Genomic DNA, 26,210 nt, shown 5'->3' on the forward strand with positions numbered 1-26,210 from the left:
TCCCGCTCATTCAGAATTAAGTTAGGGAACTATTTATTGGATCTCAGTTGGATCCGGATATTCTCAATCTTAATCTCCGAAGCTGCTTTCGTTTTCAGTTCAGATGTCACACTACGATCCAAAACGCCGATGACTAGGATTAAAAGGAACCCGATCCATTTGAGTGAACCGACCATTCCCGAGCCTGCGCGAGTCGAGTTCGTTGACCCGTTAACTTGTTGGGAAATTTTTGGCGCCAGCGGGAAGCGCCTGAAACTAGAAGCGGATCACATGATGGCCTACGTCATCGCTTTATGTTCTCGTAAAAAGATAACTGTGGGCTCGGAGAAGTTGCCATGTCGTTAGGAATTGGCCAGAGAAGATAAGCGATGATTTAACAGGTGAGGTGACCTGTCTTCTCTGCCGGCGCCTTTGATTGCGAAGTCGCCTACTTTTCCTTCCGATCGCGTCGTCCTCTTTGCTTCTGGTTGCCCTCCCTTATGGGGAGTCAACCTTTCGTTTCCCCCTTTTCCTATTTATCAAGAAATTGCAAGTCCACTTCAGGTTTTCTTTAATCCTTATTTACTGGGTCTTCTACTTCTTCTTCTAGTTGACGATGATTCGACAAGTTGTATTTAAATTTTTTGATCTACCGTTGGAGTTCAAATTTGGGGCCTTGTTTTCGTTGAAGAATGATTATGGATCTGGTGAGCTAGTGAAATCCGCAATTTGCGGTTATTTAGAGAGATTGAGATGCAAAATACGAGAATTCGAGCGGTTAGCCGGACAGGTCGAGTCGATCTCCGGCATCATCCTTTGCCTACTGAGGTCGAGCCTTTGGAGTCCGATGATCCTGGGGGAAAAATGAAGGACGGAACGGTGAGGAGGTGCGAGTATCTCGCCGTCTTCTTCTTCGGAATCGGGTGCTTTTTCCTGGGAACCTACTGGAAATCCCTCGAGTTTCATGTACCGTTCGCGTTAATCGGGAACTCCCAGGACGCCGGATTCTCTATCCAGAATGACACCGAGAGGGTGGTGGGTCAGTTCTTTCAGGAGTTCCGCAGTTTGTCTGTCTCGGGGGAGAGCGGCGGAGCTCGGATCGAGCTCTGCCCCCTTCATATGGAGAATTATGTTCCCTGCCGTGATGACTTCGATAGGATTCGCAGCGTTCTGCTTCCTGGAAGGGGTAGGCGGCCGGGGAGGTATTGTCCGGATGAGAGTGATATGTGGTTCTGCTTGATTCCAGCTCCAAGGAGTTACCGGCAGCCGGTGCCGTGGCCAGAGAGCTTGAACGAGGTAACCGTTCTCCACTGGATTGTCCTTTCATCTGCAAGACTCCCAACTGAGTTCTCTAAACTGCAATTCTACTTCCTTTTCATCACAATCAAGCGTTAGAAGTGCGCAAATGGGTATTCAAGCAAGATGCCATATAGGCTCTGCTGTAATTGAACCAGAAGATTTAAATAATTGTTTGGGATTTTTTTCAAGTTTCTTTTCTCCTAGCATATCTAATTTGAAAGCATTTTTCATTTTGAAATTGCATAATTAATGAACCCGTCGGATAGGTGTGGATAGGGAATTTTCCTCAACCAGAACTCATAAGGCACGCAGTCAGCAAAAAGTTGTTTGCTTCAAAGGGAGAGAAGATTAAGCGTTTGCAGAATGGAAAGGAGCATTTTCTGTTGCAGTTTTTCCATAAACTGGCTGAGGTATCTTAGATTCTTAATGTCATTTCCTTTTGTTCTTGGGTTCGGGCTATTTTCTTCATCTAGCAAGCATCTTTACTTTTTGTTGTGGAGTTCTAAAACCGTTTTTATCCACTCAGACAGTTCCTGATGCAAAGCTTGGTGTTCGTATCAAAGCAGCTCTGGAAATTGAAGCTGGTTTCAGTGGGGTTGGTGCTGCACTCCTTTCTCACAATGTGAACAATCTGTTTATAGCATCAGGAGACGAGCATAAAAACCAAGTGCAATTTGCTCTTGAGCGTGGAATTCCTGCTATGCTTGCAGATTTTGGGTCGGATAGGCTTCCATATCCCAGCCAAGCTTTTGATTTGATATATTGCTTGGAGTGCAATATCGACTGGGAACGTGATGGTATGCCATTGACTTGATCTTCTTTAGTTTTAATTTTATGATTATAATTACTTTAGGATTCTAATTTAGAGTGTAATTTATAAACTTCTTAAGCATGTGGTTGATTGTTTGTTACTGTAATTATCATATGGATAATCTATAAACGGAAGTTCAATACAGTGTCCTGTAATGATTCTTAAATTACAGGAAGAATAAATGCTTTAATATAACCTGAGTCAATCCCAAAACAACTTTTACAAATACAAATTTTTAGTGTATTACGTTTTTTGCAACTGCTTCATGCACAATGTACAAGTTATTTTTATCATGTGTTCATGGTGATGCTCGGACATGCATATTTAGGCACTGACAAGTACAGGTAATACTTTAGAACTTAATAATTTTGTTTTACAATACTTAGGCCGTCTTAGAGGCTATCTTTAGGTAGAACAATTTGGACTTTGTTTCTTAATTTTAATTGTTTGACTTAATGCTACTTTATGCCATGTGACATTCATTTTCCTTGCAGCTTGCATGTTTTCATGTTCGCAGGTAGCCATATCATGTGTCCATGCATCTGCAGACTTGAAAGACTGACTCTATTATGCCATGTAGGTGGGATCCTGCTTCTTGAAGCAAATAGAATGTTGCGGGCTGGTGGTTATTTTGTTCTAGGGGTGGAACTTCCACTGAGGGAGAGAAACTTTTGGACTGGTATATCTCTATATTGTACAAATCTCATCACATATCTCATGAGAACTGAATGTTTGTTGCAAATTTTTTACTTAAATGTTTTTCTTTTTAGCTCTCAAATGCTCCCCCAGAAAGGGGTGCCATCACATCCATTTTGTAGTTCAATAATTGTTCAGTTGAATTCATCTGAATAAAACTTTAATCTTTTGTCAGATATGAATAACATAACAGAGCGGATATGCTGGTCACTTGTTGAAAAGCAAGAAAATATCAGGTTCTGGAAAAAGCCTTTTAACAACATTTGTTACACCAGTAGAGGTGCCGGCGCACAGCCCCCACTCTGTGACGCGTTAGATAACCAGGATGACGTATGGTAAGTCTTGATTTCAAAAGCTAAAGTTCTTTTGCAAGCTAGCACACACACACAAACAGTCTGAATTAGTTCAAACTTACACATGCATGGCTTACACACACACATAATTGTCAAGAATGTTTGCACTTACCTCAATATGACTGAATAGGATCGTCTATGAAAACAATAAAAATACATGCACTGAAGCGTGTAAAAACTAATTGACAACAAATTGGTTACAGACGACACTTTTAAATACAAGGAGGCGAGTATTGATCTTCATATATGTATGTGGCTTATTCTGGTTCTTGCTATCAGATGCTTTATTGTGGTTTTTCGTGTGAAGGTTGATGTGCCATTACAAGCCACTATTGCAATTTTAGGGAAAATGGTTACTGCAGACTTTGTTTTTCCTTCTGAGAAAGGGTTCCTCTATAAGCACCCAAAATCCTTCTTCTCCTTCTTGTATGACTGTCACTCTCAGATAATCAAAAGCACCCTGAAGTCTGAATCAAAGTGTTAAAATCACTGAATAGATATCAATAGTTTGCATAAGTGACTTTATGCGGATTAATATGGAATCTCTCATGTCATATTCGTTCAAGTTGTTTTTCAGGTATGTGAAGTTGAAGAACTGCATTACTCCACTACCTCAGCATGCCGTGATAACCTCTCCACTGAAGCAATTAACTTCTTACTTTTCTGTACCAAATCGTTTGAATGATGTGGAGATAGAAACCCATTTGTCAAAGTCCATGACATTCAAAGCCGAAGCAAGCTATTGGAGGATGGTAGTAAATGGTTATCTTAGCCATCTTGGATGGAAAGATTTTAAGTTCCAAAATGTGATGGATATGCGGGCAGGCTTTGGAGGGTATGTGCTTTTCCTATTCTATTTTGCAAATTTAGGATCATTAGCATATAATTTTAATATGAAACTTTGGAAGTACCTAAAAAGTTCAGAGTCAGTTCGTTAATGCATTTGAAAATTTAGCACTAGGTTCTGACGTTTGACGTACGCCAACTCTTCAAAATGGTCCTCTAGTGATAGAAATGCATAATATTCATTGAGAACTCCCTTCCTTTTGTCATTATTTTTAATGTAATTACCATTTTACATCTCTCTCTCCCTCTTTTGCTCTCTCACATCGACCCCTTGTTGCTGTTCCAGATTTGCAGCAGCATTATATCAGACAGGCATGAAGTGCTGGGTGATGAATGTGGTTCCTATAAGTGGGCCCAACACACTTCCTGTAATTTATGATCAAGGATTTATTGGTGCCATCCATGATTGGTACTGCTTCTGCTTATAATGCACATTTTCCAAGACATTTCTTTTATTTGGCACTAATGACATTTGTTCCATAAATAGGTGTGAGCCCTTTGATACATATCCACGAACTTATGATCTTATCCATGCGGCGGGAGTTTTCTCTGCAGAGAATAAGAGGTAATTTAATTATTCATTCTCAAGAAGTGTGTATGAAGGTCACCTACAGGCACCCTCTGCCTGTCTCTATGTGTTTCTTTTGTGTGCGTGTGTGTGTGTGAGAGAGAGAGAGAGAGAGGTAATCGATTCCCTTTTAAACCCATTCTCTTTTCTCCGTTTGGCCAATTGGCTTCGTGGAGTTGTCAGTGTTAATATCACTTCCTGTTTAAAATGGTGATGCAAATGACTTTTCCTTGACTCCTTCAGATGTGAGAAGATAGTGATTCTAATCGAAATGGATCGGATCTTACGTCCTGGTGGACGGGCTTACATAAGGGACTCACGTTCCATCCTCGCAGAAGTTGAAGTGCTAGCAAAGCTGGTTGGATGGAAAGCGGTGATGGTCAAGACACATGAAGGAATTTATGGCGACTCAATGGTTTTGATTTGCCAAAAGTTTTTTCTACATCTCTAATAGTTGTCATAGTGTCATGGGGTGTTACAATCAGGAGAATATAAACAGATGGCGAGGCAGTTGGATGCAATTTTTTCTCCCGATTGTTCCTGAAACAGAGCAAAGAATCACACGGGTTGTATAATTGATCGTATTTGCCAATTATTTACTAACATGATGGAATGAAAATCAATAAGAGCGAAGGCACGGTTGATTCAATTTCTTTTGCTCAATCCATGTCGCTTATGTGAATTTCACCATGCGTTCTGGCTATGCATCACTGATATTTCATTCAAATTTCTTACTGCAGAAGACAAACATGTGATAAAAGGAAGTTTGATGACAAGGGTGAGGTTGACTACCAAGAGGACAACACTATGGGAAAGCTCAAATTGTATAATGACAAAGTTCAAAATTAATCAAGCATCTTCTACCTGATGTCCTGCATATTCCCTTCTTACTGCCTGCTCGCCACCCTATGATTTAAAAAGACTTGTGCAAGCAAGAATCCAAGAGTTTAACGCAATTGGAAGAGGGTACTGAACCTATTGAAAGCTCCTTATGGGTTCAATCCGTATTACATCCTCTTGCTAACTAGAGAAGTTTGTAGACGGATATTTCGGTAAGGGTTACAGAGGTTCTTAAATTAGAGTGTCGGCTGCTGCGGTCACAGCCTGATGCTGGATTCGTATGTACACCTTGTCTAGAGAACGTGTGGTCCTTCATATAAAGTACATAATTCCACCGAGCCGAAGATGATCCACTTGATGTGGGTCTGTTGGAGCCGACTGAAACTAGTGTAATGTCTCGGACCTAGCAAGCAACGGTTAGCAGGTCACATAACTCCAACTTGAATCTGGCTGAACCTGATTAAGCACTCCCCAATCTTGTCATATGATGAATGAATTGATTCCTTGCTAGAAGCTCACCCCAAGTTTGTTCCAGTTTTGGTAATTGTGAAATCATGCACTGCGCTGCTTAGTGCCCTTGCTTGCCTCTCTCCTGTTTATTATGTTGCGTCTGATGGAGGCAGATCTGCAGGGGTAAACACCAATGCGACTAGGGATGGTAGCCTCTTCACGCTTTCTTTAATGGCGATACAAAATTAAGCTAGGATGGCCACCATTTGTTCTTCCTGTTCCTGGAACACGATGAAGAGGGCATCTTGTTCCTGGAAGAATCAATCACTTCTAATTCTTAGCATAACCCGCCCACCACTACACCAATCCTTTTGAGAGGAGCATGTTTTACCGGATGTCATAAAGCCTATCAATGCTTGAACTTCAACATCAAAGCTTAAACATCCTTTAATTTGGAAAGTTTCTGGAAGCAGCACCCATGCTCACGTATTTTCTTTCCACAAACCCAAGTTGGCAACTTATTAGCGAGCATACATATAGCTCAGTTATGCATTATTACCGACAGTTTTTATGATTTTCTGAAAAAGCTAAGTGCTTATTTGTGGTAGTTGAAAAGTTGAGGGCCTACTTGTTATTGGATTGAAGGTTAGGTTGTCTTTTGTAATTTTTTCTAAACAAAATGTATACTTTAAAATTTTATATATATATTTTTTGGTCTTCTTAGAAGAACTTTTTTTTTATTTATTTATTTAGATAGAAATATTTTGGTCTTTACAGGATCCATGATTTGTTTTGCATAAGGGTGTGCACAGTTTCAGCATTTTGCTTACATAAGGTTAGGAGATTGTGACTTCAGACACATGGATTGAAACTAAATTGTATGATCTTTATTGAATATTTAGTATTTATTAATTAAAGTTTAAACAACAAAAGCAAGTTGGTAAATACAGCCAAAAATTAGGTTTTGAAGGAAAAACCAGGTTTTATACTTCAATCGAGAATTGAATTTGTACGAAACTCAATTTTAACAAAAATCTGGTTTTCATAAGAAACTTGCATCTTCCCCCTCCTAGTTTTTTAAGTGAAACTTATTTTTATTTTTTTTTGGTCATTTAAACATATAAACCAAGTTTTAAAAATTGAGTGTTTGATCATGTTAACTGTTACAAAACATATAAAATCAAGCTTTTTGAAAGAGTCATCCAAATGCCATTTGAAGACGTTTGATGTAGGAGTGCGTTTGATCAGCATAGAATAAAGTTTCGAAAAAATGTCCGCTACATGTAAAATCTTAATATAAAATCTCAAAAAGTTTCCAGGTATCAACAATGGAAAAGAAAGAACAACAAGTGGAGAATAAATTTTCTTTCAGATTCGTCCTTTATTCTGAACTTACCCTGAACTTTATACAGCTCAAGAAGCCAGAAATGAGTGGAATATCTATTCATTTTTCAATCGAACTTCGTATAACTGACAACACTAGATTTTTAAAGTTTAGATTATTGGTTGAACCAATTGATTCTATGATGATCAAACATTAGATTGTATCTGCCATTGAGATGCATAAAAAGTTGAGACACCATTTAGTATTATTCTCTGTGCGCAACATACTGTAAAAAAAAAAATCACATTAAAGGAAATTATAAAAGAGAAAAACTAGTTGTTGTTCTGATGCCAGTCTAGCTATCGAAAATGTGCATAAATAAGATTTAGAAATATGTTAACCATGTGGACAAGATTTTCATGATTCAAAGGCATGCAGATCCACTACTTAATGGGTCTATTAATTTCTTGGCACAGATAAGATTGTGTGAATTCTGGTGATTTACGGCTTTTAGAACTTCATGGTTGGGTTGTAAAAAATCAAATTTAGATATCCAAATGAACTGAGTTTGTAATCAATTTATTGAGTTTCGGTTTATGTAGATAACATAGTTATTATCACAAATTGATAACAAAGAGAAATTCTCATAATGGATTTTGGATCCCATCCAAGATTTTCATATAATTTTCTAGAGCCACCAATTCCATCACCAATGGTTCCTTCACTGCCTAGAGACCATGTCAAGGAACTGCAACTGAACTAAGAGTTATGAACATTAGATAAAATATAAAAAAAATCAGTACAACACTGAAAGAATTTCATTCTGTTTTTGCCATATTACATCAAAAACATTCTCCATTGTTTACACAATGAAAATACAAAATCAACTCAGTCATCCTTTTTAGGACTCCATCGTTTTTTATAATGCATTTGTTGGCCACGATGCTCTAAAATTTTCCAATCATCCCTAAAAAAATGAAGGAAAAGGAGGAAGAAAGATTATATTAACAGGCACAAGGATATTACAGAAGCAAAGAAGAGGGATGCTGAGACAGAGAAAGAAAGAAAAAAAGAAACCTTTGGCTTTCGTTTAAACCTCTATGCTGCCACCTGAAGATTGAGTTGAATCAGTGGGAGGACTAATGGTGATCCAGAGCAAGGAGATGATGATGGCAACCAATCCAGACCAGACGTAGACGATGGTGGGCATTCTTCCCCTCCTTCCCATCAACCCCTTGGCAAAGGGATACATGTGAGCAAGCACCCAGAAGCTGAAGAACACCCCACCGAGCAGCTTGTTCCACTGCGGTATCGTGCTGTAGATCGTCCTGGAGAACCCGATGGCGACGGCGACGAGGTTGACGACGATGATGGTGAGGGGGGGAATGAAGAGGCTGGTCCACTTCACCACGTAGAGATCGGCATAGATGTCTTCCTCGTCCTCCGCCGCCGATTTAGAGGTGAGCTTGAAGGAGATCTCAATTCCGGCGACCACCTTAAGCAGTCCCTGCAGCACGGCCGCCAGGTGGGCGCTGGTGCCGCCTATGAGCCAGAACTGCTCGTTGCGCCACCACTCCTCGAGGCCGATGCCCGACCACTTGACCTCTAGGAGGGAGAGCATGGTGAGGGTGAGGGTGATGACGAGGAGGTAGGAGAGGAAGGCGATATTGAGGTTCTGGACGATGAAGTGGCCGGAGAAGAGGGAGAGGGCCGGGAGGAAGCAGTAGACGATGAGGAAGATGGAGGTGAAGGGGTAGACACAGACGTTGAGGTAGGCGAGGCGCTGCAGGAACTTCATGCGCGAGCTGGCGAAGAGCGCGTTGTTGCGCGAGAAGAAGATCTCGATCGACCCCGTCGCCCACCGCAGCACCTGGTGCAGCCGGTCCGTCAAGTTGATCGGCGCCGTGCCGCGGAAGGCGTCGCGCTTCGTGATGCAATAGATGGACCGCCACCCGCGGTTGTGCATCCGGTAGCCGGTGACGACGTCCTCGGTGACGGAGCCGTAAATCCAGCCGACGCGGTCTCCCCACTCCGTCTTGTCCTCGTACCAGCACGAGATGACAGAGACGGCCTCCGCCACGGTGTTGGCGTCGAGGGGCTGCCGCGGCAGGAGTAGCGCGCCGGCCGGCCGGCCGTTTTTCACGACTGGGTGGTCCTGGAGAGGGCGGGCCTGGAACTCGGCCACCGGGATGGAGTCCGCGAAGAGGGCAGAGTTGCCGAAGCGCTTGGGAAGCTCGGCACGCGCCGCGTTGAGGAGCTCGACGTCGGGGCCGAGGGCCGGGTCGATGGCATTGAACATGGAGGAGCACAGGGAGGGGGCGTGGAGGGGGTGCTTGCTCTGGCCGAAGGTGCCGATGTACTCGTAAGCGCGGGGAGGGTCGAAGCCGTAAACAGCGAAGCGGCGGAAGAAGCAGCCGGTGCCGACGTAGACGGGGCCCTGCAGGCCATCGAGGGCGCGCATGTTGCCGTCGAAGAAGACGGTGTTGTGGTTGGCGTAGCGGTCGGATGGGTCGATGCCTTCGAATCGCTGCGGAAATTGGACGTAGCAGATCCGGTCGCCGCCGCGGTCCATCATGAAGCAGACGCCCTCCCGGAGCGCCTGAGAGTTGTAGATGTAGTGGTCGCAGTCGAGGTTCAGGATGAAGGGGCCATTGGAAAGAATGGCCGAGGCGCGCACCATGGCGTTCATGGCACCGGCTTTCTTGTTGTGGTCGTAGCCGGGGCGCTTTTCGCGGGAGACGTACACAAACATGGGCACCCGCACGTCCACCCCCGACAGGTCGATGATCTTCTCGTCCGACGACCCGTACACTGGATCGGGACTCGGCACTTTGGACATCACCTGTGTCATAGGCCGATCAACCAGAATGTCTAATTGATAGGAGATCCCAAATGATTTGATGGGTACCCACTACCCAGTGAATTTTTTGACTTCCAAATCAAATCATAGTTGGTATAATTGGGATGTTCGAGAAAGAATCAGTATGAAATTACTGATTCGATAATCAATCACTTGTTCTAATAAATCAGATTTACATGTGGAGACTTTCCATGTTAGTTTTCGACTTGAAAATTAAGATCTTCAAAAAATTCTGCTTCACTTATTCCAGGAATTCATATACTTCCTACTTTAGCTCTTGAGTTGGTTCGTGGTATTTACCTGAAGAATGCCAGCATGGTCACCTTTACTATGATCTTTCGAGGGGGCAAGCCAAGTGCCAGGCCAATGAGAACCGTCGGCCATCCACGTCGCCTTAAGAACCTTGACAGCACCTTCTTCATCACCACCACCACCAGCAGCAGCGGCTTTTCTCTCTTCTCTCTTGTTATAGGCATCAGACCTCCTCCTGATGGCATCGGGGAGGCCATTGATCCTCACCTTGAACTCATCATACTCGCGCTTGAGCCTCCTCCTGTCCTTGACGAAGTCCTGATCCTTCTTGAACTTGGTCGGGTCGCCCTTCTGGGAGAAGTAGCTGTCGGGGTTCCGGGGCTCGATGTTGTGCTTTCGGCAGAAAGGGACCCACACCTCGGCGAACACCATTGCCTCCGCCATGGCCTCAAAGGTGAGGAGGCTGCCGCCGTCGTCGGAGATGTAGCAGGCGAGCTTCTCGATGGGGTAATTGACGGCGAGGATGGAGAGGATGGTGTTGGCTGTCACAAGAGGGGGCTCCTTCTCCGGGTCGGCGGTGGAGACGAAGACGTCGATGCCAGGGAGGTCAGAGCGGCCGGTTGGGTTGGAGGGAGAGGGGGACTCGAACTTGTCTTGGAGGGCGGCCAGGTCGGTGGCGCGGTTGATGGGGTTGAGCTTAGGCATCTGGTCCAGCACCCACGAGAAGGCGAACCAGATCTCGCAGACGATGGACATTCCCCACAGCCACATGGCATCGGGATTCGGGTGGCTCACCCGCCATGCCAGAAAGAACATCAGCACTACCAACCGTATCATGATCAACAGCCTGCTTATCGTTTGCATGAGTTTACGTTAACAACAATAAAAATAATAAATTCAGTGTGGATCATAATGGCTTTGGAGTTTGAAAAATATAGTTGCTATAGCGTAAATTTTTCGAGTTTAAATGCTTCTTCAATTTTGACGATTCAAGCTTTACTTTTTTCTTGACTAATTTGATTCAATCTGGCGGAAACTCTTAAATCATTTTATCTAAATCATTTTAGCCAAACGATGCAATGGAGAAGCAGGAAGAACTGCCGACAAATAATCTTGGCTCACCTGTATGGGCTTAGAATTGAAGGTGGAATGGGGATCTTCCTAGTCAAAGGTTTCCAAGGCTTGTCCAAGAAATCAGCCATGCTCACGTTCATAGCATCATCGTCGACAACGCCGGCGCCTGCGCGGGCGCCGTACCCACCAGCTTCGCCGGAGGGCCAGAAGGCATTCCCTATACCATAGGTTCCCTTCGTCTCAAACAGCCAGCGGTTGTGGTCGAAGTCGTTGGTCTGGCTTCTCAGCAGTATCGACTTATTATTTGACTTCATGACCGACATCCGACGGTCCATCTTACCACTGGGCTCGCCGCCCGCGCCGTCCTCGCCTGCAGCCCCCCTGCCACCTTCTCCGCCTAGGTGGGATGAGCTCGAGCCATACGCCGGCTGGGCTTCCTCGGCCTTCACCGCTGAGTACTGGTCTTGGAACATGGGTTGGTTGTCCGGCGTCGGCGGCATCATTACTGTGTAGCTGACGAAGTCGGAGGAGGAGAAGTCGCCGGAGAGGCTGTCGTCACGGTTGAGGCTCATGACCCGGCCGCTCGACGTCCGGCGGGCGAACTTTACCGTCGGGGGAGGTCTGGGCGGAGTGGACTTCTTTGAGGGGAGTTGTTCAGTGCTGGGTCCATGGAAGGTCGAGATGTTGGTCCGGAGGCGGGAGTCGTGGTTGGTAGGACGGGGACGGGCTACCTTGCATCACAAAGGTTCGGCTCTAGCAGCTCGGGGAGTCGAGGCACCGGGGAATGGAACTTCGGCTTCACGTGGAACATATTATAGAACCACAAACTCTTAATATGTACCAAGATGAACACCCTGCAAAACAAAGAAGATGAACTTAAAATCAAGGGTGGTTGTATATGAAAAATTGAAATTAGCCGACTACATGGTTTTTTTTTTTAAAAAAAAAACTTCTGCATTATTGCATTGCATGACTAAAATCTGAGACCAATCAATTACCATCATCGAATGAATCATTTGCAATGATTTTTAACACTGACCAAACCATCTGGCTATGGAGATTGGTCGACATTGCATGGCTATTCGTTTTTAACAATATGCATTGTTCCGATGGTGATTTGCTGTATAGATTTTGATACTTCTCTCCTCGAAATGGCAAGTTATGAGAATCATGCAGCAGATAAAACATTACCCCCCGTTATCAGTCTCAAGAAGAACAGTGAAAATGGTATGTAAATTGCTATAATATTGACACTGTCTAGCATTGTCAATAACTGAGATTAAGTTTGTCATCAAAGTTTCTATCTACCCAACAAAAATTAGATGAGAGAATTAGTTAGGAGAAATCTTATGTTATGCAAGATTCTAGACGGTAAACAAAGTTCAAATATAACTACGAATTACTAAACCACGACTTTTATGCAAAAATGTATTAAACTCAATTCCGACGAGGGCAGAAAAATCAGAAGATTGAGTACCAGAAGAATACAGGTGAAAACAGGAAGTTCATCTTTGAATTGATCGATGATTCTCCAGATTCTTCTTCGGCCGCTTCATCGTGCATGCAAAATAACCTGCAAAAGAAACTTGTTTTCTTCAATTCCGTAACCATTCGAAACGAAACAAGCGATCTCTGATAAGAACAAAGCATTTGAACCATCAAAAGCTCAATCCTCAGCAGATTTACCAAAACAGAGTAGCGATAAGGAATCAAGTGAATTTGAAGAAGATGAAGCAAGAAAAGGAAGAAGAAGAAGATCTTAAACCTCAGCCAGAGAGAGATAGGGAGAGAGAGAGAGAGAGAGGTTGAGGTTGTGGAAGCTGCAAGGTTGGAGGGGGAATGGTGACCGTTGAGACCACCCCATTTTTATCACCCATTGACTCGGGCTCACCGGTCAGGCAAAAAGACAATATTATTGCCTTTCCTTTATGAAATTATCCAATAGTCCTCGTCTCGTCTTGCAATTCAAGGCCTGTTTGGTTACCCATAAAATTGGTTTATTTTTCCTAGTCCTGCGGACATCTTATCCCTTTCTACTCCTTTTTATATAGAATTAGGCCTGGGCCGCCATGGTCCCTGCCCTTCTGTCTCTTGCTCCCTGCTGCTCTTCCTCCGTCTCCCGGAGGGGTGAACGGCGGCGATTCTGACACTGGACGACTGCCGGAGGATCATCCACAGCGTTGACTCGAACGGCAACGGCTTGGTTGGGTTGGACTTGACAAACGCGACCGTCGAAAGAAGGCTCAACCGGGCCGGGTCGGGCCCGAGCCGAGACCTGGGATATTGGGCCGGGATATCGGGCGAGCCCAGGGTCAGCCCACCTGGGATATTGGGCCAGGATATCGGGCGAGCCCAGGGTCAATGGGCTGACCCCGCCCGATGCCCACCCCACACCCACAGTTGCTAGTATAGTTGGTGGGGCTGGTAGTATTTTTAGCCGTAACTTTTACTAAAAAAGTCTGACAACTTGTTGGAAAACTTTGTGGTAGCGGCTTTCACATGTTTGGAAAGATGGGGAAAGCTATCACTCCTTTCCCTTCGGTTCACGATATTTCATATTCTTTAAAAGACATGCACCAAACTTTTTACTGCCCCTTATGCTTTACCTAGGTGTGGCTCTCCATTTTTTCCGTTCCCCATTCCTGAAGGTATACTAAAATTTTTACCATCCCAAGTACAAGCCATTCACGTTTTGGCTCGTAGATAATTAATATGGAAATTCTATCCACCGTTTGTTTGTTTTGCACTTCAAATGAGTAAAATTTTCCCATGTTGGGCGCACTAAATTTTTCGTATATCTAGGATTAACAAGTAGAAATATGGAGGCAAACGCCCTTAATTAATTTAATGTCCTTCACACCTGCAATGAAAGTTAAACTAAACGACAATGAGTTGCAATTCCCTCTTCGTCTAGCAAAAGCACAAAACTAGAAATTGTAACCATGAAAATGAAAGTTTCTATCCTTAGATGCGGTCGACATATGCAGTCTTTATCATATTGCGAACAGACGATGGAATTAGATACCGGAACGCAAGAATAAAGGATGGAGTTAATGAATACAATTTGCGTATAAGTTTTATGCAAGGACATAGCACGTAAATGTGACGTGAAAGTTACATATTTTAGTACTTAAGATTTCATAAGTTAAAGTGAGGGTTGGAGCCAGAAATTTTGTTGTTTATGAAGCACTAAATATGTAGGTAACAAATTTTCAATTGGCCTTGGGGCAGTGACTCAGGTCTCGTGGAGTTGATACATATAATATAATTGAACTCCAATCTATTCAGATTTGATCATTAAAAACAAGGTTTTAGATTGGGCTCATGGGGCATATGGCCCACACAGCTTTCATCTACCTCCGCCCTTGAGCGAAATAGACCTACCTCCCCACTGGAGGCTCAATCCCCCTCCTAACCTCTTGTCGTCTCAACACCTATTTGCTTCTTTTCCTTTCTAGATTAACTCTGCGAAGAACATTTGAAACATAAATCACATTTAACATTTAAATCTAAATATGTGGATAAACTCTCTATGTCCTCTAAATACATTATTTAGAAAACCCATATTTTTGTTCTAAGAAGCATGATATGGTTATTGATATTGTTTATAGATTCAACAATTAAAGATTGAATATCTTACACTACATCTCCTGAAACAAGGACATGCTGTTCTTCAAGCGTGTTTTACTAATATGTGTTATAAAAATGCAATGTTTTCCCTTATCAAACACCTTCCAAGATTATATGTTTGCTCCTTGCATATTTAACCATGGACTCATGTTTTTCAAAATAATGTTTGGGTTAAGCAGATCTCGACCTGTTCTTGGGATATCAAAGCATGAATGTTGGTTTGAAGCTCTCGCGATATCAGGTCCTCAAAATTTTATGTTGAAGATACTTAAACTCACCCCTTAGCTGCATTCCATTGTCATGAACCTTTGAGGATGTGTTTGTTTCACCATGGATCCGAGATTCGTGGCGAATTGAGATCACACATGATTTCAGATTCGTGAGTTTAGGTCAGACCTAATTTCAATACAGCTTAGGATATGAGAGCTGAGGCTATCAAACACTACCTTGAGGAGCACCAACGTACAGGATCAAAGGCATGAGGACTTCTCATGTATTCATTTTGGCATCTGCCTACAGATCATGAGTTCGCCGGAATCCGGGAGCTTGAACCGGGATTTTTCTCGGAATCAAGCTTCTAAATATGTGATCTATAGGATTCAATTTCACCTTTAGAAATGAATTCGAGCTCATCATATTAAGTACGTTGACCAAAAGACTTGCATCCAAAAATTCAAGGGTGTCTTCCCCAGTTTTGATCCCCTCCCCGTCAACTAGGCATTCATAAATCTACGTGGTTTTATATTAAAACAGTGTAAGAGGAATTGAATAAAACATACTCAACAAGGATCCCTAAGGGAATTGGTCCAACTGGATTGAATAAGAGCTGGCAGACGACAAGCCTGTGTTTTGATTCATCAAGGGCCAATTAACTCTTTGTGCTGCAAACGACCGATACATAAGTTGAAGCATAACAGGAGTGGCATCTTGAGGCACTGACGCAAGTCGTATTCTAAGAATAAGGGGTCAAGTGGGGGGCTTCGGCCTTCTTCGGGTGGTGGGTCAAACCCGCTCACCCGAAACATACTTTGAAAAAGTTAAAAAAAGGCGAATTGTGTCTTTGAAGATTCTACAAAGTAAAAAACCTTTGAAAGCAATTTTGAAGATCACTTTCCATCTTGATTTACTTATTAAAAGAAGGGTGAGGTCCACTCCATTGACAATGTGGCTTCATTCAAAGAGGAAACTTCAATGAAGTACGTGAGAAGGAAATTATATGTAAATGAATCAAACTGAGGATACCAAGTTAGCTGTTAATTAATTCGTGTTTGTTCCCTTGTCAAAGTTCTAACACCTGATGCGAGCCACTAGCCTTTTCGGCCATTGGGTACATGTTTCGTGATCGGAATCTGGTCATCATATTCTTGACTAATTTGCAGTTGGGTATGCTTTAAGACTCGAGTTTAAATCAATCTAACTAACTTTTCTTGTATTAATAAGCCAGGGGGGCACAAACATCTAGGAAAATAAAGATAATAAAATGTTAATAAATTAAATATATAAAAAATTATATCACAAATATTGTTCTTGTCAATGACTTGCGATTCTATTTCAGTTAAAAAAAATATAGATATCTAATTCAGTTCGGATTTTGTCACAAATAGGATATATATTTATATATATTCATTTATAATAATCGTAACCATCATTTATAACTAAAATATTTTAAGTTACTAGAATACTAATGGAACAAGTGCATGTTCAAATTAAATAAGAATTGGTGCTTGCATTTACTTATCCTTTTCCAGGAAATATTTAAATGAAAATCTTATTATTCTCATTCCAACATTACACGAACATCTTGTCAATACCGGCGGAGCTAGAAGCTAAAGGGCACTAATGATAAATCTTAAATTTTTAATGGGCATCAACATGTAAATGAGACAAGCTCTAAGGTGTTAATATAAAAATAATGTGGATAATTGCTCACACCTGCCTCTGCCTACGGGTGAACATGAGTTGAGCCGAGCTAGAGTTCATTCTGCTCTAGCTCTGCTTGACTAACGAAACTTCGAACTCGAGAAAAGCTTGATGGAAGTCAGTTACGTATTGAAATCGAGCTCTACTCGATTAAGGCTCGATAAACTCGTTTGAATAGAATTGATATTCATCATTATATGTAGAACTCAAACTCAACTTGATTAAGGCTCAACAAACTCGTTTGAATAGAATTGATATTCATTGTTAAGTGTTGAGCTCGAGCTCGACTCGATTAAAGCTCGACAAACTCAGAAACTCGTTTGAATATATTAACTTGATTAAGTCTTGACAAACTCGATCAAGGCTTGAGCTTAACTAGACAGTTATACGTTGAGCTTGAACTCAACTCGACACAAGCCCGAACTCGACACTTATATGTTATATGTTAAGCCCGAACTCCACTCGATTATTTGAGTGATCATTAATAAACTCAAGCTCGACTTGTTAAAAATGGGATTCAGATTTGTGATGTTCACTGGCTAACAGTGGTGGAGGTGGAGCAGAAAAATTATTTGGAATTTGGAAGGGCATTCTGACAGGTGCCTTTGATTGTGAAGGCGCCCATCTTCCCCTCCCTCGCGCTGTCCTCTGTGCTTCTGGTAAGCCACCATTACGGGGAGTCAAACTTTCGTTTTCCCCTTTTCTTATTTATCAAGAAATTGCAAGTCAACTTCAGCTTTTCTTTAATCCTTATTTACTGGGTCTTCTATTTCTTCTTCTAGTTGACGATGATTCGACAAATTGTATTTAATTTTTTGATCCACCGTTGGAGTTCAAATTTGGGGCCTTATTTTGGTTGAAGAATGATTATGGATCTGGAGAGCTATTGAAATCCGCAATTTGTTGTTATTTAGAGAGATTGAGATGCAAAATACGAGAATTCGATCGGTTAGCCGGACAGGTCGAGTCGATCTCCGGCATCGTCCTTTGACTGCTGAGGTCAAGGCTTTGGATTCCGATGATCATGGGGGAAAAATGAAGGACGGGACGGTGAGGAGGTGCGAGTATCTCGCCGTCTTCTTCTTCGGAATCGGGTGCTTTTTCTTGGGAACCTACTGGAAATCCCTCGAATTTCATGTACCGTTCGCGTTAATCGGGAACTCCCAGGACGCCGGATTCTCTATCCAGAATGACACCGAGAGGGTGGTGGGTCAGTTCTTTCAGGAGTTCCGCTTATGTGAATTTCACCATGCGTTCTGGCTATGCATCACTTTCATTCAAATTTCTTACTACAGCAGGCAAACATGTGATCAAAGGAAGTTTGATGAGAAGGGTGAGATTGACTACCAATCTTTACGAGGACAACACTATGGGAAAGCTCAAATTGTATACTAACAAAGTTGAAAATTAATCAAGCGTCCTCTACCTGATATCCTGCATATCCCCTTCTTACTGCCTGCTCGCCACCCTATGATTCAAAAAGACCTGTGCAAGCAAGAATCCAAGAGTTTAACGCAATTGGAGGAGGGTACTGAACCTGTTGAAAGCTCCTTATGGGTTCAATCCGTATTACATCCTCTTGCTAACTAGAGAAGTTTGTAAACGGATATTTCGGCAAGGGTTACAGAGGTTCTTAAATTAGAGTGTCGGCAGCTGCGGTCACAGCCTGATGCTGGATTAACATGGTACACCTTGTCTAGCTAGAGAACGTGTGGTCCTTCATATAAAGTACATAACTCCACGGAGCCGAAGATGATCCACTTGATGTGGGTCTGTTGGGGCCGACTGAAACTAGTGTAATGGCTCGGACCTAGCAAGTAACGGTTAGCAAGTCACATAACTCCAACTTGAATCTGGCTGAACCTGATTAAGCACTCCCCAATCTTGTCATATGATGAATGAATCGAGTCCTTGCTAGAAGCTGACCCCAAGTTTGTTCGAGTTTTGGTAATTGTGAAATCATGCACCGCGCTGCTTAGTGCCCTTGCTTGCCTCTCTCCTGCTTATTATGTTGCATCTGATGGAGGCAGATCTGCAGGGGTAAACACCACTGCGATTCGGGATGAGGGAAGGGGCTAGCTTAGGCATGTTAGATGGACTTCCCCTCAAGGACAACAGTAGCTTTGGGGATTACGAGCAGCCAGACGGATTAAAGTCGTTTCGTCAAGTTTTTCCAGTGCCCATGTTTAGTCAGTCTAATTTAGTTAACTGGGAAAAACTTAAAAAGCTTAGTTTAATAGACTTTTTGAGAGCCTTTGGGGCCATTTGGCAACACGAACACTAATACAGTTTCACAAACCAGCCACAAAAAAACACTACATTCTAGTGCAATATGAATCAGACCTAATCTTTAAGACTGATTCATAAAACACTAATATACTAGGTTCCTATTGCAAAACATCCCCTTTGGGGTCTCCTATAAACCTCCCATGAAGTGGTTAAAAAAGGTGGGGGAAATGTAGTAAAGGTGCCTCGCTCTTGTTAATTGAAGCTTCAATTATATTCGCACATAAGGCCGCACTTCACAAAGTGATGCCTGGTAGCCTCTTCACGCTTTCTTTAATGGCGATACAAAATTAAGCTAGGATGGTCACCATTTGTTCTTCCTGTTCCTGAAACACGATGAAGAGGGCATCTTGTTCCTGGACGAATCAATCACTTCTAATTCACAGTCATAACCCGCCCACCACACCAATCCTTTTGAGAAGAGCATCTTTTACCGGATGTCATAAAGCCTATCAATGCTTGAACTTCAACATCAAAGCTTAAACCACCTTTAATTTGGAAAGTTTCTGGTCAAGCTTCAAAAAAACGGGCCGAACAATGGATCCAACATTTAGATGATCTTTAGATCTGACAATCTATCAAATCGTCAAGGAATAAAAAGTAGATCCAGCTGCCAATAGGCCTGAGCTTCGAGTCTTTGAACTGGGTGAAATGGGTACGCAGAAATCATGAAACACTAAGCAAACGAAGCAGCTCCCATGCTCACATATTTTCTTCCCACAAACCCAAGTTGGCAACTTATTAGCGAGCATACATATAGCTCATTTATGCATTATTACCAACAGTAGTAAGAAACAAAAGGAATGGCATGCACTGCACCTTCTGAGGACCCGCCGCATGCCTGCAGCTCAGTTGGCAGCTTCTTCCAATCGGGAAATAATACTGACAAAGATCCTGAAACCTTGCTCCATATCAGGAAGAAGGCAATACTCATTCTTTGCATGGTAAGTTGACATCAAACCTGCAGATACCAAACCACCAAGAGAATCATGTCCACAACCAAGATATTACCGAGCAGAGAGAGAGGGAGTTCTAATTCAAAATGGCAGATGGTACTGTGAAAATGTAAGACCATGCCAGCAACGAGAAGAAAGCAAAAAAACGGCATCAAACAACATTAAAGATGACATATAACGACAGTAAAACTGGTGCATTGGACAAAGCATCAGAAAAAGACACCAAGCTTGACTTTCTGTGAAAACAAGAAAAACACAGCAGCCAGAAAATCCATGAATCGACCTGGTCTGAAGTGGCTAAAAAATTTAAAAAGGGAATCCTATGCTCAAAACTAACTAAATATGAAGGCAATCTGGGTTCACATGCATTCTTTCAGTTGTAGCTAACGTGATCAGCTTGTCAGTTGTGTCAAACAGATTACGCCAATCTCAGTCACAAGATTTATTGACTTCGGTTGGTGATGACATGAATGGCTTCAATCTGTTGTGAATACATAAGCTTCAAATTTTGATAATAGCCAGACAGATGTATATAATTCACTTGGTGATCCAATTTCATTTTCTCCTCGTGCCACATATATCCATGAACTAATGTCCAGAGTATATCAGAAACTGCATGATTCAGGGAATATCAGGACATTTTTAGTTCATGGCAAAGCTTATTTCCTGGTCTCCAGAATAATACGTACCATATCCTGCAGTTTGAACATCAAATCCTTCATCCTGAGAATCAAATGAGAAACGTCAAAGGCTTGGAGATCTATAAGTCGGTCAACAGAAATATGATTGGTAATTTGGTACTAACCTGTAACTCTCGAATCAAAGGCAAGCTCCCTGTGATAGAGTATGGCTTCACATACCCAACAACTTCCTCTGTAGCTTTGCATAGAACGTGATAACCAAGAGAGTCAAGACTACATGCAACTCCTGGCTTCATGTCCTCATCAAATGTGATATGAAGTCTGAAGAAAATAAATAGGGTTAAGGTCATGGTGAAGAGCACGCAAACGAAGAATAATTTCAGAGTCCGAAGATGGACCTTCCTGTTAGATTTTCTTCAAGAACAACATATTTTGAGACGGGCCCTCTGGTATCCAGCTTCTCTATATTGTTATTTATGTCATCCACATATTTCTCCAATTTCTTTGTGACATCTATTGGGCTGGAGAAAACAAAAATACATCCATAAGTTAAACAACTTCTGATCTCAAAGCATGTCAATAGGTGCCTAAAAACATATCTAGAAATGGAGACAACAGAAGAGAAGACAGGCTTTTCAATGACAATTTCTTGCAAGAAGAAAGCTTAGGAGTGCAGCACTCAAGGTGTGGAATACTTGCTTGTAGAAGGGTGTCAGCCTGCAAATCAGAAAACAAAATAAACTAAGAAATCAGAATATTAATGACCCAACCACAAAGAAAAAGGAAGAGAAACGATTGTTTTAGATACCAAAAAATGTACAAGTCCAATGTAAAGATCCAACCCAAAATGAAAGAAAGGTGCCTCGAATGATCAAGTACTGACTAACATGAGATGAAACTGACAAATAGACTTAGACTGAATATTTTGATTATGCATTTACTAATAATTCATCAAATGCACAAAATTGTGGACAAAAAGTAAAAGTGAAGATTAGCCAAAAAAAAAAAAATCACTTACAAGAAAATACACATTTTTCCAAATACAAAGATGAACAAGTAGAAGAAGTGAAGAACAAATATAGTTTTGGCAGAAGAAAGTCTCACAGTAACAGCCTTAATAGCATCAGGGCTGTAAAAATTGATATTTTGTGTTCATTTAATGTAAAGGTTGCAGCATCTATAGTTTTTTTTTTTTTTTTTTTTTATGATAAGGAACCTCCAAGGGCTAAACACTTAAAGGGACTGCATGCTAAATGGCTTAAAGCAATTCAATTTCTTAATAAACTTCAGTTCTATATCTCTTCAGAAGGCATCATATGTCCTTAGAATTTAGCACCTAAATGCTATCTGAAACACAACTTAAAATACCACAAACCTGCAATCTCCTGAAATTGTGCATTCAGCTGGAATTTGATTCACACCGCCTCCTGGATCTACAAGAAACACAAGAACCTCAGCTCAATCGATTTCATACCTTGGACAAGGAAAGAAGAAAATAAAATTCTACATAATAGAACACATACATCCATGGTTTAGAAAGTGAGATGAGCAAGGAGTTATAGCACAAAACTAGTTCTGCTATATAAATTATTGCATTTTTTCTACTTTTCTCTTATCATTTTTTTATTCTCCAAAAGTCCAGGTATAAGAAAAAGAAGGTTTTCTGCAGTTCACGGAACAGCTGGAGTTTGAAGTCTTTGGAACCATGAACTAAATATTGTGGCCTTCAAACTGGGCACTTTCTTTCTTATTTAATTTCTTACCAACCAAATTGAGAAAGATGAAGATTAAAATTCCTTTTTCCAGAAGGCATCCACTTTAACATGGGCTTCAAAGCAAAAATAAATGCATGGTGGTTGACACATCTCATACAAGTAAAAGTCTTTGAACTCAGAAAAGAAAGAGTATAACACTGAGACGGCAGTATTACAAGTCCATTGTGTTGGCTTCATAGTCGATGGTGTAGCAAACCCGTAAACCTTTTCCATCGGATGTGGAGGGAAATCTCTATAAAACCGTAATTGGATCTCTTTAAGAGCTTCCATGGCTAGTTCCAGAGGATTCACAGTCTGTACATGTAGAAATATCAGCAATTAATTACAAAGGAAAAGCTGCAGATAAGTTACTCGAAGAAGGAACTATCTGACAGTGAAAAAAAAAAAAGCTAACTAGCAGGCAGTTGCTCTGATTATGCACACTCACAAATACCAGCAAAAACTTGAAAATATTGTGATAATATCACAAGAAACAAGTAAAAAGAGAAAGATAAAATTTCTCTTAATATTTCAAAATATCAGCATAATATAAAAAATTGAAACAAAAAAAAGGAATTTTTGCAATATTTCGAAATATTGCGAGGTTTTCATGCCCTTTTTAAGAAACAAAATTTTAATTTATTTGTTTTTCACTTTCTAAATATTTAAAATAGCTATACATTTGTCAATACTTTTGTAACAACATTAGCAAAACATTCTTAACTTCATTTTCTTTATTATTTTCTATATGTTCTTCTAATATTTTGAGCTCTTGATGTTTTTCTAAGAAAGATAAATTGTCTGAAATCAGTTGAGAAAAACCTTTCAAACAAGAACCTGAGAACGGTATTTGTGCCAATGCTATGAAAAATCAGCATGAATTTGGCACTTGGCCAGGTTTCATTCTCACATTTGAACATTATCGATTCAGCCTTCAGGATGCAGGCAGACTGACACACCACTGCGTCACCCAACTTTCTCAGCATGGTATTCAAATATGAGGAGGGTTAAGATGAACTTCCAAAATGCGTGCATGCAATTGCAGTAAATAAATCTTAATATGCTTCAGCAGGTAATGCTGAATTTCAGGATCCTAAGCCAGGTGGTTGAGTTTCAAACTTGGGTAGTTGAACAAGTTTAAGAAAATGACATCCAGAGTGCAAAGTGCCTTGTAGTCCTACTCTTTTGAATCACAATCACAGTAACGTAGAAGGGAACCGATGAGGAGAGAAGAAGAAACACGAAACCTTGTGAGGGAGGCCACTATGAAAAAGTTTCCCAGTCGCTCGCAGTTTCCATGCAATCATTCCACCAGTACCAATGCAAGGTTGTTTGTCCGCTGTATCGATCCAAAATCTGTAGGTATGAAGCATAGAATGCAATATCTCATTAATGGTCGACTGTTAATATGTTTCTTACAAAGAAAGCACAGCAAATTCGAGTTCATGTCACTTTCTCACTACAATAAATTTTGCCAGATAAAATCCATTGCTTCAAGCAGGATGCTACATTTAATATCTTGAGGAAAGTTAGAAAATGCACCAAAAGCTTTCATGAACGGGGTTATAATTCACAAAAAAACCCAAATAGCATTTGATGATTCTAAGAAATCATGCGGATTATTACATTATAATGAAAAAAATGTACAACAGACTTACAGAGGGCCATCTTTGAGTTTATTAAGCAATCCTGCCGTCACAAGAGCATCCACCCCAACACCTAATATGGATGAGTTTTCCTCATTGGCAATAAATACAGCAACCACAGTACACTTCAGTTCCGGTTTCACTTGCGCCAATCTTTTCATGAGCTCCGTCAAGAGGGCCACATGCCCCAAACAGTCGGTTGTACCACGGCCGCGCAATTTATCACCCTCGACACTCAAGCTGAAAGGATCAAAATCCTGTCCAACACCGATTGACAACCACACTGGGTGTACAAAATGAGCTCAAGAAAAATCAAAATATCAAACCAAATCATAAAATCAAGCAGAAAGATAATATCAGTATGAGTTTTTTGCTCAATTTCTCTTTCAAAAGAATGCTTCAAATTTCTTTGTTGGCCTTAAAATAACCACTTGACCTTTTATTAGTCTAGACATAAAGTCACTAAGAAATCTCAAATGGGTTTTGCTATTTTTGGGATTCTACCCCCGTACTTCACAGAGAGAGAGAGAGAGAGAGAGAGAGAGAGAGCTAACCCAATCATCAGGGTTGGCGGTGACAACATCCATGTGGCTGCCAACGAAAGAGAGGACCTTGCCGGGAACGGTTCCCGGGTACTCGACTATGAGGTTCCCCCTTCCCTCGACGAAGCTCGCGTGGTTCAGGAGAAGCGGCCCTCCTTGCTCCTTGCTGTATGGAGCCAGCGCGTCCAAGAGGTGCCTGACCACCCTGTCCTCCTGGGGAACAAGCTCCGGCGGGTTGTTCTGAACGTACCTCGACTCCCCAATGAGCTTAGAGAGAAGGGCAACGAACGAGTCCCCATCGAGCACGCCCAACTCCTCTTTCAGAGACCCACCCATTTGTCCTTTGGCAGAGAGGAAAGAAAAACGATCACTCTGGTCGGGAGACGCGGAGGAGATTGCCCAATTTCAATCTGAACCGGTTGCAGGAGGGACGAGATCGCTCGCTCTCTCTCTCTCTCTCTCTCTCTCTCAAAATGAGAATTTCTCGGCCGAGGAGGGTTGCTTCATGATCATAACCCGCATTTTTGCGTGCACACTCTTTCGGGTTGCCGGTCGATATCGGCATGGAGTTGCGTGCACATCGCTCTGAAAAAGAAATATTAAAATGTTTTTGCCAATGAAAGTCACAAAAGTCTCATTGTAAAAACGAAATATTAAAATGTACGCATAATTCGCAAATTTAACTTTTAATATCAAAACTAACTTTATAAAACATAAAACTAAAATAAATAATAAAATCATCACGCCCGTTGCATCAGATGACTAGAGTTGAGACGTCATGGCAGTGGGGCAGGGCCTTGTTCTAAAATACTAAAAATCATAGTTAAATAGAGATAAACCAACCAAGAATTGACAGATTTAATGCCAGAAATTTCAAGGTTTTCCCTGGATTTTGAAAAAATATAGCATTCAGTTTTGCCTCAAAATCTAGTCAATTGTTGTTGTTGTTGTTTTTTATCAATTCAATTATTTGTTCAAAGTCAGTGCTCCAAAATGTGCACCAATTTAATCAAGTTGGAAACCCACGTTTGCATCAAAACTCATGAATTGCCCAGAGAAAAGAGGAAGAACACATAACAACGATTTTCATGAAAATCCAATCGATTTCTCAACGCTTTTTTCTCTAAATCTTGTTTCAAAATCTTCTAAACCTATGTTAAGACTCGTTGAGTACAAAATGAATTAAAATCGACAGAGAAGATTTTGAGACTCTTGCTTTGGAATCACCGTTGCACACTTTTCAGGCAGGTTTCTGATTACAAAACAAAAATTTAACATCTTGATTTCCAACTGCCTAAGAAACGATTACAAATTATAAGTCGAGTCGATCTATCTTGCTTTTCACCCCTTGCACATAGTGGCAATGCCCCTCACCACATGGGTCCTTTTTGTTTTCCAAATAATTCACTTGAATTTAAAGAGTAGTTTTGTAAATTAATCTTATATTTTAATGTTTCTTTGTGCAAAGGTGGCTGTTTATGAG

General features: G+C 41.5%; 3 protein-coding genes across 5 annotated transcripts; 1 reads left to right on the plus strand and 2 right to left on the minus strand.

Annotated features, from left to right (window-relative positions):
* The first annotated feature begins 419 nt into the window (after positions 1-419).
* On the plus strand, positions 420-5,201 carry LOC116266413 (probable methyltransferase PMT11). Its single transcript, XM_031647622.2, has 9 exons — positions 420-1,275; positions 1,545-1,688; positions 1,805-2,075; positions 2,670-2,768; positions 2,961-3,120; positions 3,716-3,973; positions 4,271-4,393; positions 4,472-4,549; positions 4,796-5,201. The coding sequence occupies exons 1-9, from the start codon at positions 733-735 to the stop codon at positions 5,001-5,003; spliced, it is 1,884 nt and encodes a 627-aa protein (XP_031503482.1). The 5' UTR covers positions 420-732; the 3' UTR covers positions 5,004-5,201.
* Positions 5,202-7,987: 2,786 nt separating this feature from the next.
* Positions 7,988-13,156, minus strand: LOC116265525 (cellulose synthase-like protein D1). Of its 3 annotated transcripts, XM_031646192.2 has the most exons (6): positions 13,039-13,129; positions 12,830-12,925; positions 11,401-12,206; positions 10,327-11,125; positions 8,244-10,008; positions 7,988-8,133 (listed from the first exon to the last, which is right to left on the minus strand). In XM_031646192.2, exons 3-5 carry the CDS (start codon positions 11,922-11,924, stop codon positions 8,257-8,259), a joined length of 3,075 nt encoding a protein of 1,024 aa, XP_031502052.1. In that variant the 5' UTR covers positions 11,925-12,206; positions 12,830-12,925; positions 13,039-13,129; the 3' UTR covers positions 7,988-8,133; positions 8,244-8,256. The 3 variants fall into 3 exon arrangements, with proteins under 3 accessions (XP_031502052.1, XP_031502053.1, XP_031502051.1); XM_031646193.2 differs by having other exon boundaries at positions 8,029-10,008; positions 13,118-13,156; XM_031646191.2 differs by having other exon boundaries at positions 8,029-10,008.
* Positions 13,157-19,704: 6,548 nt separating this feature from the next.
* Positions 19,705-25,281, minus strand: LOC116265526 (acetylornithine deacetylase). The gene is made up of 10 exons (XM_031646194.2): positions 24,740-25,281; positions 24,198-24,442; positions 23,787-23,895; positions 22,716-22,854; positions 22,161-22,218; positions 21,485-21,502; positions 21,184-21,306; positions 20,950-21,106; positions 20,834-20,867; positions 19,705-20,149 (listed from the first exon to the last, which is right to left on the minus strand). The coding sequence occupies exons 1-10, from the start codon at positions 25,061-25,063 to the stop codon at positions 20,037-20,039; spliced, it is 1,320 nt and encodes a 439-aa protein (XP_031502054.1). The 5' UTR covers positions 25,064-25,281; the 3' UTR covers positions 19,705-20,036.
* Between the last annotated feature and the right edge of the window lie 929 nt (positions 25,282-26,210).

The sequence above is a fragment of the Nymphaea colorata genome, chromosome 12 (assembly GCF_008831285.2).
Source record: "Nymphaea colorata isolate Beijing-Zhang1983 chromosome 12, ASM883128v2, whole genome shotgun sequence".
NCBI classification, from domain to species: domain Eukaryota; kingdom Viridiplantae; phylum Streptophyta; class Magnoliopsida; order Nymphaeales; family Nymphaeaceae; genus Nymphaea; species Nymphaea colorata.